At 47.4% G+C, this 12,116-nt stretch overlaps 1 protein-coding gene across 1 annotated transcript; it reads right to left on the reverse strand.

Moving 5' to 3' along the window:
• Positions 1 to 10,281: 10,281 nt before the first annotated feature.
• LOC133831963 (uncharacterized) lies at positions 10,282 to 10,935 on the reverse strand. Its single transcript, XM_062262364.1, has one exon. The coding sequence runs from the start codon at positions 10,933 to 10,935 to the stop codon at positions 10,282 to 10,284; it is 654 nt and encodes a 217-aa protein (XP_062118348.1).
• Between the last annotated feature and the right edge of the window lie 1,181 nt (positions 10,936 to 12,116).

Consider the following 12,116-nt stretch of genomic DNA (forward strand, 5'->3'; position numbering starts at 1 on the left):
ACCACGGTCAACAAATTTTAGTTAACTTCTAAGTTTTCTGACCTGGTTAAAACCAGGATAGGACTTAGTTTGTGATAACTCTTATCCATAGATAAAAATTATCACCTAAGTCGTTAAGGAGACCTGGTTATATCCAGGTACCATATGCCCCCCAAGTAATTGGGAAAAGGTCTTTCGTGGTTACTTTAAAATTACACTTGCAAATAAAGAGAAACATTTGATTTTTATTTATACATGGAAGGTGACCTTCTAGGCCTTACAAATGGATCATTGATAGTATTTCTTTAGGTGGATAGCATTCCAAGTCCGCGGGACCGCCCCTCCACCAAGTCGAGCTAACTTATAAGTTCCCTCTTTGATGACTTCGATGACCTGGTATGGTCCTTCCCAGCTTGGTCCCAAAACCCCATCTTTGGGATCCTTCCCGGCCAGGAAAACTCTCCTCAAGACCAAATCACCGACGCCAAAGGCACGTCTTTTGACCTTAGTGTTGAAGTAGTGAGTGATCTTCTGTTGATAATGGGAGAGCTTGAGTTGTGAATCCTCTCGCCTTTCACCCAATAAGTCTAAGGAATGGCATAGGAGTTCGTGGTTCCCGTCTTGGTCGTAGGACTAGACCCTATGTGACAGGACCTTCACCTCCACGGGGAGGACTGCTTCACTCCCAAAGGTTAGGGAGAAAGGAGTGTGACCCGTGGGAGTCCGATGTGAGGTCCTATAGGCCCACAGAACTTGGGGGAGTTGTTCTGGCCAGATCCCCTTTGCCTCATCTAGCCTCTTCTTGAGGCTCGCCTTCAGAGTTTTATTGACAGCCTCGACCTGGCCGTTCGCCTGGGGATAGGCCACGGACGAGAAGCTTTTCACAATTCCGTGCCTTTCGCAAAATTCGGTGAACAGATCGCTGTCAAATTGAGTACCATTGTCGGAGACGATCTTTTTAGGTAGGCCAAATCGACATATGATGCTTTTAACCACGAAGTCTAGCACCTTTTTCGATGTTATTGTCGCCAACGGTTCTGCTTCGGCCCACTTGGTGAAGTAGTCAATGGCTACCACGGCGTAACGGACCCCGCCCTTTCCGGTGGGAAGGGCGCCTATTAGATCTATCCCTCAAACGGCAAATGGCCAGGGAGATGAAATCATTTTTAGCTCGGTCGGAGGAGCTCGGGCAACCGCAGCGAACCGCTGACACTTGTCGCACTTTTTTACATAGGAGATCGAGTCTTTGGACAGAGTCGGCCAGTAATAACCTTGCCGGAGGATCTTCAAGGCCAGGCTTTGCCCCCCAGTGTGATCTCCGCAGAATCCGTCATGAACTTCTTGCAGGATGGCCTTCGCTTCGCTTGGAAGAACGCACTGGAGGAGAGGTAATGAATGCCCACGTCGGTACAACACCCCCTCGACCAGCGTATACCTTGGAGCTTGATAAAGGACTCGTCGTGCATCGTTGCGCCCTTCGGGTAACTTGCCCTCGACGAGGTACTCAATAATGGGAGTCATCCAGGTCGGCCTGATGTCAATCATTTCAATATCTGCCTGACCTCCGTCTATGCTAGGTTTCTTCAAGAACTCAACTGGCACCAACCCCAGGGTTTCTGTCTCTCCCGAGGTGGCGAGCTTGGCAAGAGCATCTGCGTTGGCGTTCTGCTCCCGAGGTATCTGTTCGATCGACCCTCGCCCAAACGCAGACAATTCAGACTTTACCTTTGCCAAATAGGCGGCCATCTTGGGACCCCGCGCCTGATACTCGCCTAGAACCTGATTCACCACGAGCTGGGAGTCGCTGAAGCATTGGACAGAGCTCGCCTTTAGCTCGCTAGCTATCCTAAGTCCAGCTAACAAGGCCTCGTACTCTGCCTCGTTGTTAGATGCCTTGAACCCAAACCTTAGCGCAGAGTGGAATCTATGCCCCTCTGGGGATATCAGAATGATTCTGGCCCCGGAGCCGTTCTCGTTAGATGAGCCATCAACAAAGATCTTCCACGATGAGCTTGAGGAGGCGACCTGAGGTGAGTCTTCTGATGGAATCTCATGGAATCCCGCGCATTCTGCCACGAAGTCGGCCAAGGCTTGACTTTTTATGGTAGTTCGGGGAGTATAGAAAATCTCGAATTGACTGAGTTCGACCGCCCACTTTAGCAAGCGTCCCGAGGCTTCAGGCTTTTGCAAAACCTGCCTTAAAGGCTGATCGGTCATGATGTGTACAGAGTGGGACTGGAAGTATGGCCTGAGTTTTCGCGAGGCCGTGATTAGGCAGAACGCCAGTTTTTCCATCAATGGGTACCTTGACTCAGCTCCGAGGAGTCTCTTGCTGATGTAATAAACCGGTTTCTGAGCCTGGTCCTCTTCTCGCACCAGAACGGCACTAGCTGCGTCCTCAGTTACGGCCATGTACAGGAAAAGAGGTTCTCCTACCTTGGGCTTTGATAGCACAGGCGGTTCAACCAGGTGCGCTTTTAGGTCGAGGAATGCGCTTTCGCATTCTACTGTCCATTCGAACTTCTTGTTTCCCCGGAGCAGGTTGTAGAAGGGCAAGCACTTATCAGTCGATTTGGAAATGAACCGGTTCAGTGCTGCCACTCTTCCTGTGAGGCCTTGGACATCTTTCCGCGACCGGGGGGAAGGAAGCTCGAGCAGTGACTTGATCTTGTCGGGGTTTGCCTCGATTCCTCGGGTATTGACTATGAAACCCAAGAATTTCCCCGATGCGACACCGAAAGTGCACTTCTGAGGATTGAGCCTCTTGCCATATTCTCGCAGTATGTTAAAGCATTCTTCTAGATCAGCGACGTGGTTGCTGGTAGTCTTTGACTTGACGAGCATATCATCGACGTACACTTCCATGCTTTTCCCGATCTGGCCCGCGAACATTCTGTTAACTAGCCTTTGGTAGGTAGCTCCGGCATTCTTAAGACTGAACGGCATGACCTTATAGCAATAGACATTAGTCGGGGTCATGAAGCTGGTATGTTCCTGGTCTGCTGGATTCATCGCGATCTGATTGTAGCCTGAGTACGCGTCCATGAAGGACATGAGCTCGTGCCCCGCCGTGGCATCCACCAGCTGATCGATCCTCGGTAATGGAAAGCAATCCTTGGGGCAGGCTTTATTCAGGTCGGAAAAGTCGATACAGGTCCGCCACTTCCCATTGGGCTTTGGAACTAACACGGGATTGGCAACCCAAATGGGAAATTTGGCTTCGCGGATAAAGCCACACTTTTTGAGCCGGGCCACTTCTTCTTCAAGGGCTTCGGCTCGGGTTGTCCCTAAACGCCTCTGCTTTTGAGACTTGGCAGGGACGCTTTTGTCTAGGTGGAGCGTGTGCATGATTACGCTCGGACTGATCCCTATCATGTCCTCGTGCGACCATGCGAATACGTCCAGGTTCTTCTTCAGAAACGTAGTTAGCTCCGCCTTTCTTCTATCGCAGAGGTTCTTTCCGAGCTTAACCGTCCGTGACAGATTTTGCTCATCGATGCTTACCTCCTCGAGCTCTTCAATAGCTTGGAGCTCGGACTTGTCCTCGCCTACTCGGGGGTCAATGTCCTCGCTTAGGGTGAGCTTTTCGCCTTCGGAAATCTGAGGTTTTTCAATCTCGGGAGCCGCCTTGGGTCCTCGAGATTCCTCTTCGTCCTGAACGGCCATCGTCACCTGCCCGGGTTTAGATTTTCCCTTCATGGAAATGCTGTAGCATTCCCTAGCAGCGAGCTGATCGCCCTTGATAGTGCAGATCCCTGTCGAAGTAGGAAATTTCATGGCGAGGTGCCGGACGGAAGTGATAGCCTCGAAAGCAATGAGCGTAGGTCGGCCCAAAATGGCGTTGTAAGCAGCGGAGCAGTCAATGACTATGAATTCGAGTAGTTTGGACACTGTTCGGGACTCGTCTCCTAGGGTGATCACCAGCTCAATCGTCCCTATCGCTGCTGATCCTTCTCCTGAAAAACCATACAGCATCATCGAGGTTGCCTTCAGCTCGGCAACAGTCAGGTCCATTTTTTCCAAGGTGGATCGGAACAGGAGGTTCACCGAGCTCCCATTGTCCACCAATACTCTCCTTACTTTCCGGTTGGCGAGCTGGACTGTTATGACCAAGGGATCGTTATGAGGGAATTGGACATGGCTTGCGTCTTCCTCCGCGAAGATAATCGGTTGTTTCTCTAATCTTTGTTGTTTTGATTGACGCTGTTCTGGGACGAACTCCGCTCCATTGTGGGCCTTCAACTCATTCACATACCTCTTCTGGGCGCCTTTACTCGTGCCAGCCATGTGTGGTCCTCCAGAGATGGTGGAGATCTCCCCCTCGACCGCGGGGGGAAGGACATCCTGATCTACCCGAGGTCCGGGCTGATTGGCTGGGACCTCCGGAGCGGGTCGACTTGCCGGGACCCTGTTTCGCGAGTATTGCGCCAATGGACCTGCTCGGATTAGAGTCTCGATTTCATCTTTGAGGTGCCTGCAGTCGTCGGTATTGTGCCCGACGTCGTTATGAAAACGGCAGAATTTGGAAGCGTCTCTCTTTCCCTTAGGGTGTTTTAATGGCTCCGGCCTCTTCCAGGGGACTCGCGTAGCGTTGGCCAGGAAAATATTCTCTCTGGTCTGGGTGAGCTCGGTATACGCTGTGAACACGGGCTTGAATTTATCCACAGACTTATTCTTCTTTTGACCGTGCTGGTTGTTTTCACCATTTCCTTTTCTTTTGCCGCCACCGGGCTGGTTATTTTGCGCAACGTCGGGAATCGCCGCTATGATCTCTGTTCCCGTCCCAGCGGGCTTCTCGAGGACCTGGCTGGTCCCCGCGGCTGAAGCTTCAGCTTCTTCCAAGTTTATCCACTCTTGGGCTTTGTTAAGGAATTCACTAACCGAGCTGACCCCCCTCCTTTGAATATCCTTCCACAGATCTCCACCGACTAGGATCCCGGTCCTCATGGCCATGAGTTTGGAGCTGTCGTCAGCGTCTCTGGCTCGAGCAGCGACATTTGCAAATCTGCTCAAGTAGGCTTTCAGTGTCTCACCAGGTTGCTGTCTCACATTAGCTAGGGAGTCGGCCTGGACCCGGGCGGCCTGGGAGGCTCGGAATGCCCTTTTGAAGTCTGCCGAAAATGTCTTCCAGGAGCTGATTGACTGCCTTTTACTCTGCTTGAACCACTGCCTGGCGGGCCCAGTTAGGGTGGAAGGAAAGATCAAGAAACGAAGCTCCGGTCCGATGTTATGGGCCATCATTAGGGTGTTGAACATCCCTAAGTGGTCAGACAGGTCTCCATCCCCGTTGAACTTTGACAAGTGGGGCATACGAAAGCCAGAAGGGTATGCCGTTGCTGCTATATTGGGGGCGAAGAGTTCCATCTCATCCCCTTAATCATATTCGTCTTTTTCCTTTTCCGATAGGAGCTTCTTCATCAGCTCCTCCATCTGAGTTAAGCGCTCTAGGGTTTTGTCCTGAGATCCTGGGTTATTCCGGGGCTGTTCAACAGCTCCGGACCCGTTGTACATATTAGGCGGGTTGTTGCCCCTCCTATCTTGAGATAGGTCATTTGGGGCATTCCCGCCGTTACGTACTTCGGATCGGACCCCAACTGAGCGGGCCTGGCTACCATCCCTAACTCGATCCTCTCTATGAGAGTTGAGGCGATCTCGAAGGTCGCCTCCCTGGGTAGTATGGTGACTTTGTGCTGAACTTAGTCGCTGGCGCAGGTCTCCTCCCGAAAGATCACTCCGTGCACTGCCGGTCCAGTGACTCCTGCTGGACAGACTCGGAGTGCGTCTTTGGCGGCCATGACCTGATCCCTCCTCCGGCACCCTGCCGCGCTAGGAGGGTCCAGCCGACGGCGGGCCCCTCCTGCTATTCCCGTAGGTCGGGATGTCTCGGACGGGCTGAGGAGACGGATATCTGATGGGAGAAGGAGGATGCCTGACCGGAGAGGCGATCCTAGTGCCGTCCGGACGAACTAAATTTAGTGGGGGCCTCTCGGCCCTGCCAGCTTGCTGGTTTCGCGCTGGGCGAGCTGGACGTTCTTCGGGGACGGGCTGACGTCTCCGGATCTCCTCGGCCCTTCTTTGGGAATTTCCTCGATCTCTTCTGGGCGTCCTCGAGGAAGGCTGAGAGCTAGGGGTTGACGTCCTAACCGAACGGCTGTACTGCTGCTGCTCGGTCCGAGGCATTTCCCTGAGGCTTGCCTCCTGATGGTGTGATGAAGGGGCGGAGTTGGCTGCAGGAAGTCTACCCGAACGGCTATGCCTGGATCGATTACTCCGGCGAGACTTAGGAGCCTCGCCTTGCCTCTCTCCAACGTTACCGTTGGTTGTGAGAGGGGGTAGTCGGCTCAGAATATCCTGGATTTGCTGACCAGCTGCTGCTAACTGGCTCCTTAGCTGAGCATTCTCCATCTCCACCGCAGTGTAATAACATGGATTCAGATTAGGCGGCCGGGGCGCTGAACTACCAGTGTCGTCTTGGCCCGCCGGCTGCTTCCCTGGCCTCTGCTGGACTTCAGGAATTTGCTCATCAGGGAGGGCAACATGGTGGGCCTCCTGCCCATCATGCTGTTCTGTCTCGTTGCCATGTTTGGATCGAGTGGTCACCATAGTTGTATGTTTGTGGTAGTACTAATCGTACTTGCTCTCAATGAAAGCACCAAACTGTTGACGCGGTTCTTCGGCAACAGGTAATTAAGAGAAGAAGAGAAAGAGATTAGTACTAAAAGTAGAACCGTCACAGATATGAAATCTTTTGGAAAGAACTAGGTGACTCAAGACACGTTTTTAAGTGGTTCGAAGGTTAAAATCCTTCTACTCCACTAGTCAATATTATTGATATTCTCTGGGTATTTGGTTTACAAAGTATATAGTTCTTCAAAGACTATTTTTTCCAACCCCTATCAACTCCCAGGGTCTCCTTATTTATAGGAGAAGGCACCTGGAAGTTGGTAGGGAGGTCATCCCGTGACCTTACCATTTGTCATATCAAATCTGTGACATTCATGATTAATTCCTAAACCTGACACACAAGTGTGGTCTAATCAGTATGGAAGGAGATAATGGGCCGCACGGCCCAACCCGTCCGTGGGTGTCTGAATACGCACGTTCCTGATGCGTGTCCGAGAAGTCAAGGGGATATCGGACACGTGATGGCAGGAATATGCACGTTTATCTTGCGTGTTGACTTCCCATAGGGTCGGAGCTTCCTGAGAAGCTCGTGACCGGAGCAGTTCATAACCCGAGCTGCTCCGTCCGTGGCCTTCAGATGTCATTCTCAGCTCCTGGGGCAACAAATGCGAGCTGGAAACAGGACCCCCTCGAGCTGACAAGGGCCCATCCTGGAAATAGAGCCTCCGGCCTGCGGGAGCCTCGGACTAAACCAGGTTTAGTCCGAGGCTCGCCCTGCTAAACAGCCCGTGGGAAAACCAGGGCGTACACCACCCAAACGTATCCCACTGCTTGAGATCCCTATGGAGGATCATTATGTCGGTCGTATGACCTATAGGGGTTCCGGGAGGTTAACAAAATTGAAGAAAAGATTTGAGGAGCATGGATTGTTGGGGAGGGTGAATGAGTCTGTTTTTGGACCATTCTTCACAGCCCCTCCCTTTTCGTTCTCTGGGGCATTGGTGCACACACTGCTTTTGCGAAAGGTCAAGTCTCCGCGTGGCGATGAGGTGCACTTCTTGATGGGCCCAAACTTATGTAAGTTTGGGGTGCACGAGTTTGTCATTATCACTGGCCTGAGCTGCTCCTGTCCACCACTTGCCATTGACATTGAACCTCACATTACTTCCTCCTGCCTAGTTGATACATATATTAGTGTGGAACCCGAAAAAGACATTCGGTTCAGTATCTTGGAACGAGCTTTTAGTATGTGCGATGTACCTAATGATTTGTACAAGCTCGGTTTGGTTTACTTTGTGGAGGGGATACTATTGGGCGCTGAGAACGACAATGCTATTTGGCGAGATTCATTGTCGATGGTCGAGGATTTAGATTATTTTGAGAAGTATCCATGGGGATCCCTTTCATTCGATACAACTGTGAAACAATTCAATAGAGATATGAAAGCGATTGGTGGTACAATACCAGGTAAGAAGGCGAAGAAGATCACTGAGGTGGAGTCTTCTAAGGGTTTTAAGGTGGAGGCAAAGTACACTTGCAAGGGGTATCCACCAGCCTTGCAATATTGAGCATACGAGACGATTCTTGATTTACAGAAGGAACACGCCAAGCCCTGTGGATTTAAGTTCCCTAGGATGCTACAGTGGGAGAGCATAGGCCAGCCGAAGCATTTGCATTTGAAGGATGTACTTGCGAGGAGACATGTAAGTTATAATACATTTAAATAATTCAAGAAATTTTGAATTATACTAATCAACTTATGTCGTTTCTAATTTGATTGTTGTGTTTCCATTACAGTTGTCATGCATTTCTATCCTAAGGCCTCGACCAAATGAGCGAGACTTCTTTGATGCCGTATATCAGAGGACAGAGGGGGATGCTCCTAGGTATGCGATGCTGCAGAATATGATCCAGCCTGCAGCAGTGGATGGAAGACCTTACAATCCTGAGGTAGAGGCTGTTGCGGTGGCTGAGATAGCCGTTGAGGCTGGCATATTTGTGGAGGATGCCCCGACAGAGTCTGCTCCAGATACTAGTACAAAACCTACTTCTGCTCTTGCTCCTGCTCCTGGGGCTTATGAGGAGGTGTTGGGTGAGATAGCCAGACTATCAGGTGCAGTGGACGATGTTAAGGCCACTCTAGGTATCTTCTTTAAAAATCAAGAAGTCATATTAGAGAAGCTGGCAACACTAGGTGGTATACCTACTCCTGCACATACTCATGCACCCACTCCAACAGATGATGTAGAGTACGACATTCTCCCCTCATGTTACGAGCCTTCTGTTGGAGAAGCCACACCTTCTCAGCCAGTGCAGACGGTCTTAGGTACGACTAATCCATGAGTTTTTTTTTGTTTTAAAGAGATTAGATACTAATTGCTCATTTATAGGTAAGCGCATTAGACAGAGACTAGTAAGGTACGAGGACTATACTCCAGCAGCCAAGAAACCAAAGTTCAAGGACCCAGTTATGAACCTTCCTTTAAAGGTGTTGGATCAAGATATGTTGACAACTTTTAACCGATGGGTACTCGGTGAGATTGACAACAGCAGACTGAGGAAGTTGGAATGTTGTGATGGGACCCCTATTTGGTTCTTGAAGTTGAAGGTGGCAAAAGAATGGTTGGCAGAAACTGTAAGTCTCTTATGTTTGTTAGAACATTTATCTCATTTTAACAATCCACTCTTCCTTAACGTTACTCTATTTATTTGCAACATCTCGACGCTGTGAATTATCTTATACGGAGACGTCTTTTTGAGTTGCCGAAGACGTACCCCGTGAAAGCCACCGTACTTGATTCATCATTTGCACAATATATTTCTGCCAGATTCGAGGAATTCAAGAAAAATGGCAGGAATTACCAATGGGACTCGGACATTCTTGATTTCTTGGAAGGAGATGCCAAAAAGTAAAAGAAACCTTGGGGTGATTGCAACGAGGTCTACTTCCACTGGTGCATAGAAAATCGGCACTGGGTCTTTTGCGAAATAAATTTCGCTGATTGGATGATCATTGTATTTGACTCAGATCATTCTAACTTTAGCCATAATACGTTGTCTGAGTTGATTAAGCCTTGGACTAGGATGCTTCCATCTTTACTCAACGCTTCTGGTATGTTTAAAGGACACCCCAAGTTGAAAATAGCTAGACCGAAGATCACCGTTCCAAACTTTGATTGGCGGCGCATGTCCACTGATATTATCCCACAGTCTAGAACCAGGTAGGCGTACTAGATTCAGATTTTCAATAATGTTCTCCTTTAATTTTCAATACACTCACAATAAAGATTTCTTGGTTTCAGCGGAGATTGCGGCGTATTCACCATCAAACACTTGGAGTTCATTCTTGGAGACATTCCCTTATCATATGCCATAGAGGACAACATTCAGTACTTCAGGGATAAATTATGCATCGACATTTTTTATGAGAATGTGTACCCTTGATGTTAGAACATTTATTTTGATTTCGATGACACACAATAGTATATTTCTCCTTAGTATTGTATATAAAAAATGTCGTTTCGATTAACAAAGTCCATTAATACACAAATATAAAGAGTAACAAAGTCCATTAATACACAAATAAAAAAAGTAACAAAGTCCATCAATACACAAATAAAAAGAGTAACAAAGACCACTAGTACCCAAATAAAAAGTTTAACATTGATGCCATAAATTTCAAACACGAACTTTACAAGTTGCCCTATTATGGCCTAGACCTCCACAAGTGCTGCACTTGCGTGGAACAACCAATTTATCTCCATTGGAAGGATGGCGTTTCGTCTTAGGCCTACCTTGTTTCTTCTTTGGACTACCAACCGGGTTTTTCTGCGCAGGTGTTCTCACTGTTATTGTCATAATGTCATGTGGAACAATCCACTCTTCCTCGTTGCCAGTAGGATATATAGATTCTGTGTAAGAGGACATCCATGTCTCAATTTTATAGTAATCTGAACACAGCGAATAAAAGTTCACCCCTCGCTTAAGGGATCCAGATAGTGCATGAGCACATGAGATACCAATAATCTGAAACACGCTGCATGTGCATGTCTTATTCAAGAGGTCGACTTCACCATTCAGCTCACCATCTAACACATGGAACTCATGCCTCCCTATTGCATAAGGAATCAAGAATCGAGCTTTCTCAGCCATATCCACCAAATTTTTCTCATAGGTCGGTGCAAGAGTTGTAGTTGTCTTCTCGCTAGTTTCTCTCCTATCACAGAACCAGGACTGTAGTGTGAGGCGAATAAATTCGACGAATGTAGTTATCGGAAAGCTCCTAGCATCCCGGGTCTTATTGTTGAAACTTTCAGCGTAATTGCTTGTCATTATATTATACCTAGAATCCAAGAAAACTAAAATTTAATAGTAACATACATTTAGAAGATTTCATAAATTAAAATACAATTGACAGTGACATACCTATTTCCAGGAAAGTAAGCACGGGACCACTTATCAAAACCCATGCCTTCTAGGTATTGAGCAATGGCTGGGTCTTTTGATTTGATTTTTTCAAATTTAGCGTGGAACTTGAATTTCCTGAAAGCATATGCCGCATTATACATCAACACATGACATGTAGAGTCCAAGAACTTTACTTAGCTAATTATTTAGTAGTATTATAGTATGTATAGTATTATCTTTGTCATTGTGGATTTTTGGTTCAGACCGGGAATTATTTGGACACTCATAGTAGTACTTATAGGTTTTCTAAGTTTAACCTATAGTTTAATAATATTAAGTTTAACCTAAGGTTTGATTATATGACTGATATTAAGGATAATATTTGTTATACTATAAAGGTTTAAATGAGGACCAATAGGATTTTAAGCACATGTTATGAATGGATGATTAAGAATTAATTATTTTGATGATTAAATTTAATAAGGAGTAAAGTTTGAATGCTATAGGGTCAGTCAGCAGCTTTGAATACGTTGAGGGCTTAGTCAAGGCTGTTTACTCCATTCAAACTTAGCTAAAAATGTGTAATTTCGTGTTTAAATAATCAGCGAATGCCGATATATCGCAGCTATAGGGGGTGATATATCGCAGCACGTAGATACGGAAAACACGAGACGATGCACGGTCGCCTCGGGCATACTGGCCCAGGCGATATATCGCCTACAAGGGGAGATATATCGCCTCCTTCAGCATAATTCAAATGTTTTTGAATTCTTTTTCCTTTCAGCCATTCAACTTCTTCATAAGTCAAACATCTTTTGAACGAGTCTTCAGCCTCTGCTGAACGATTATTCAAATTATTTTCACCTAAAAAGCTATTATTTTTATTCAAGTAAAATTAAGATTCCTTCATTCCCAAACTCTATAAATAGGACCTAGTACCCAGCCATTATTCACCTTTTGCTCTAAGTTCAGAAGTTGCAAGTGCTAGGAGAGTGTGAGAGTTAAACACTTGGGTGGGAAAATCATAAGCTTAATCATCTTAAGCTTATCAAACACTTTGGGAAGTAAGATTTCATAGTATTTCGGTTCGAGGGTTAGATTGATCT

The sequence above is a fragment of the Humulus lupulus genome, chromosome 4, assembly GCF_963169125.1.
Source record: "Humulus lupulus chromosome 4, drHumLupu1.1, whole genome shotgun sequence".
In the NCBI taxonomy this organism is placed as follows: Eukaryota; Viridiplantae; Streptophyta; class Magnoliopsida; order Rosales; family Cannabaceae; genus Humulus; species Humulus lupulus.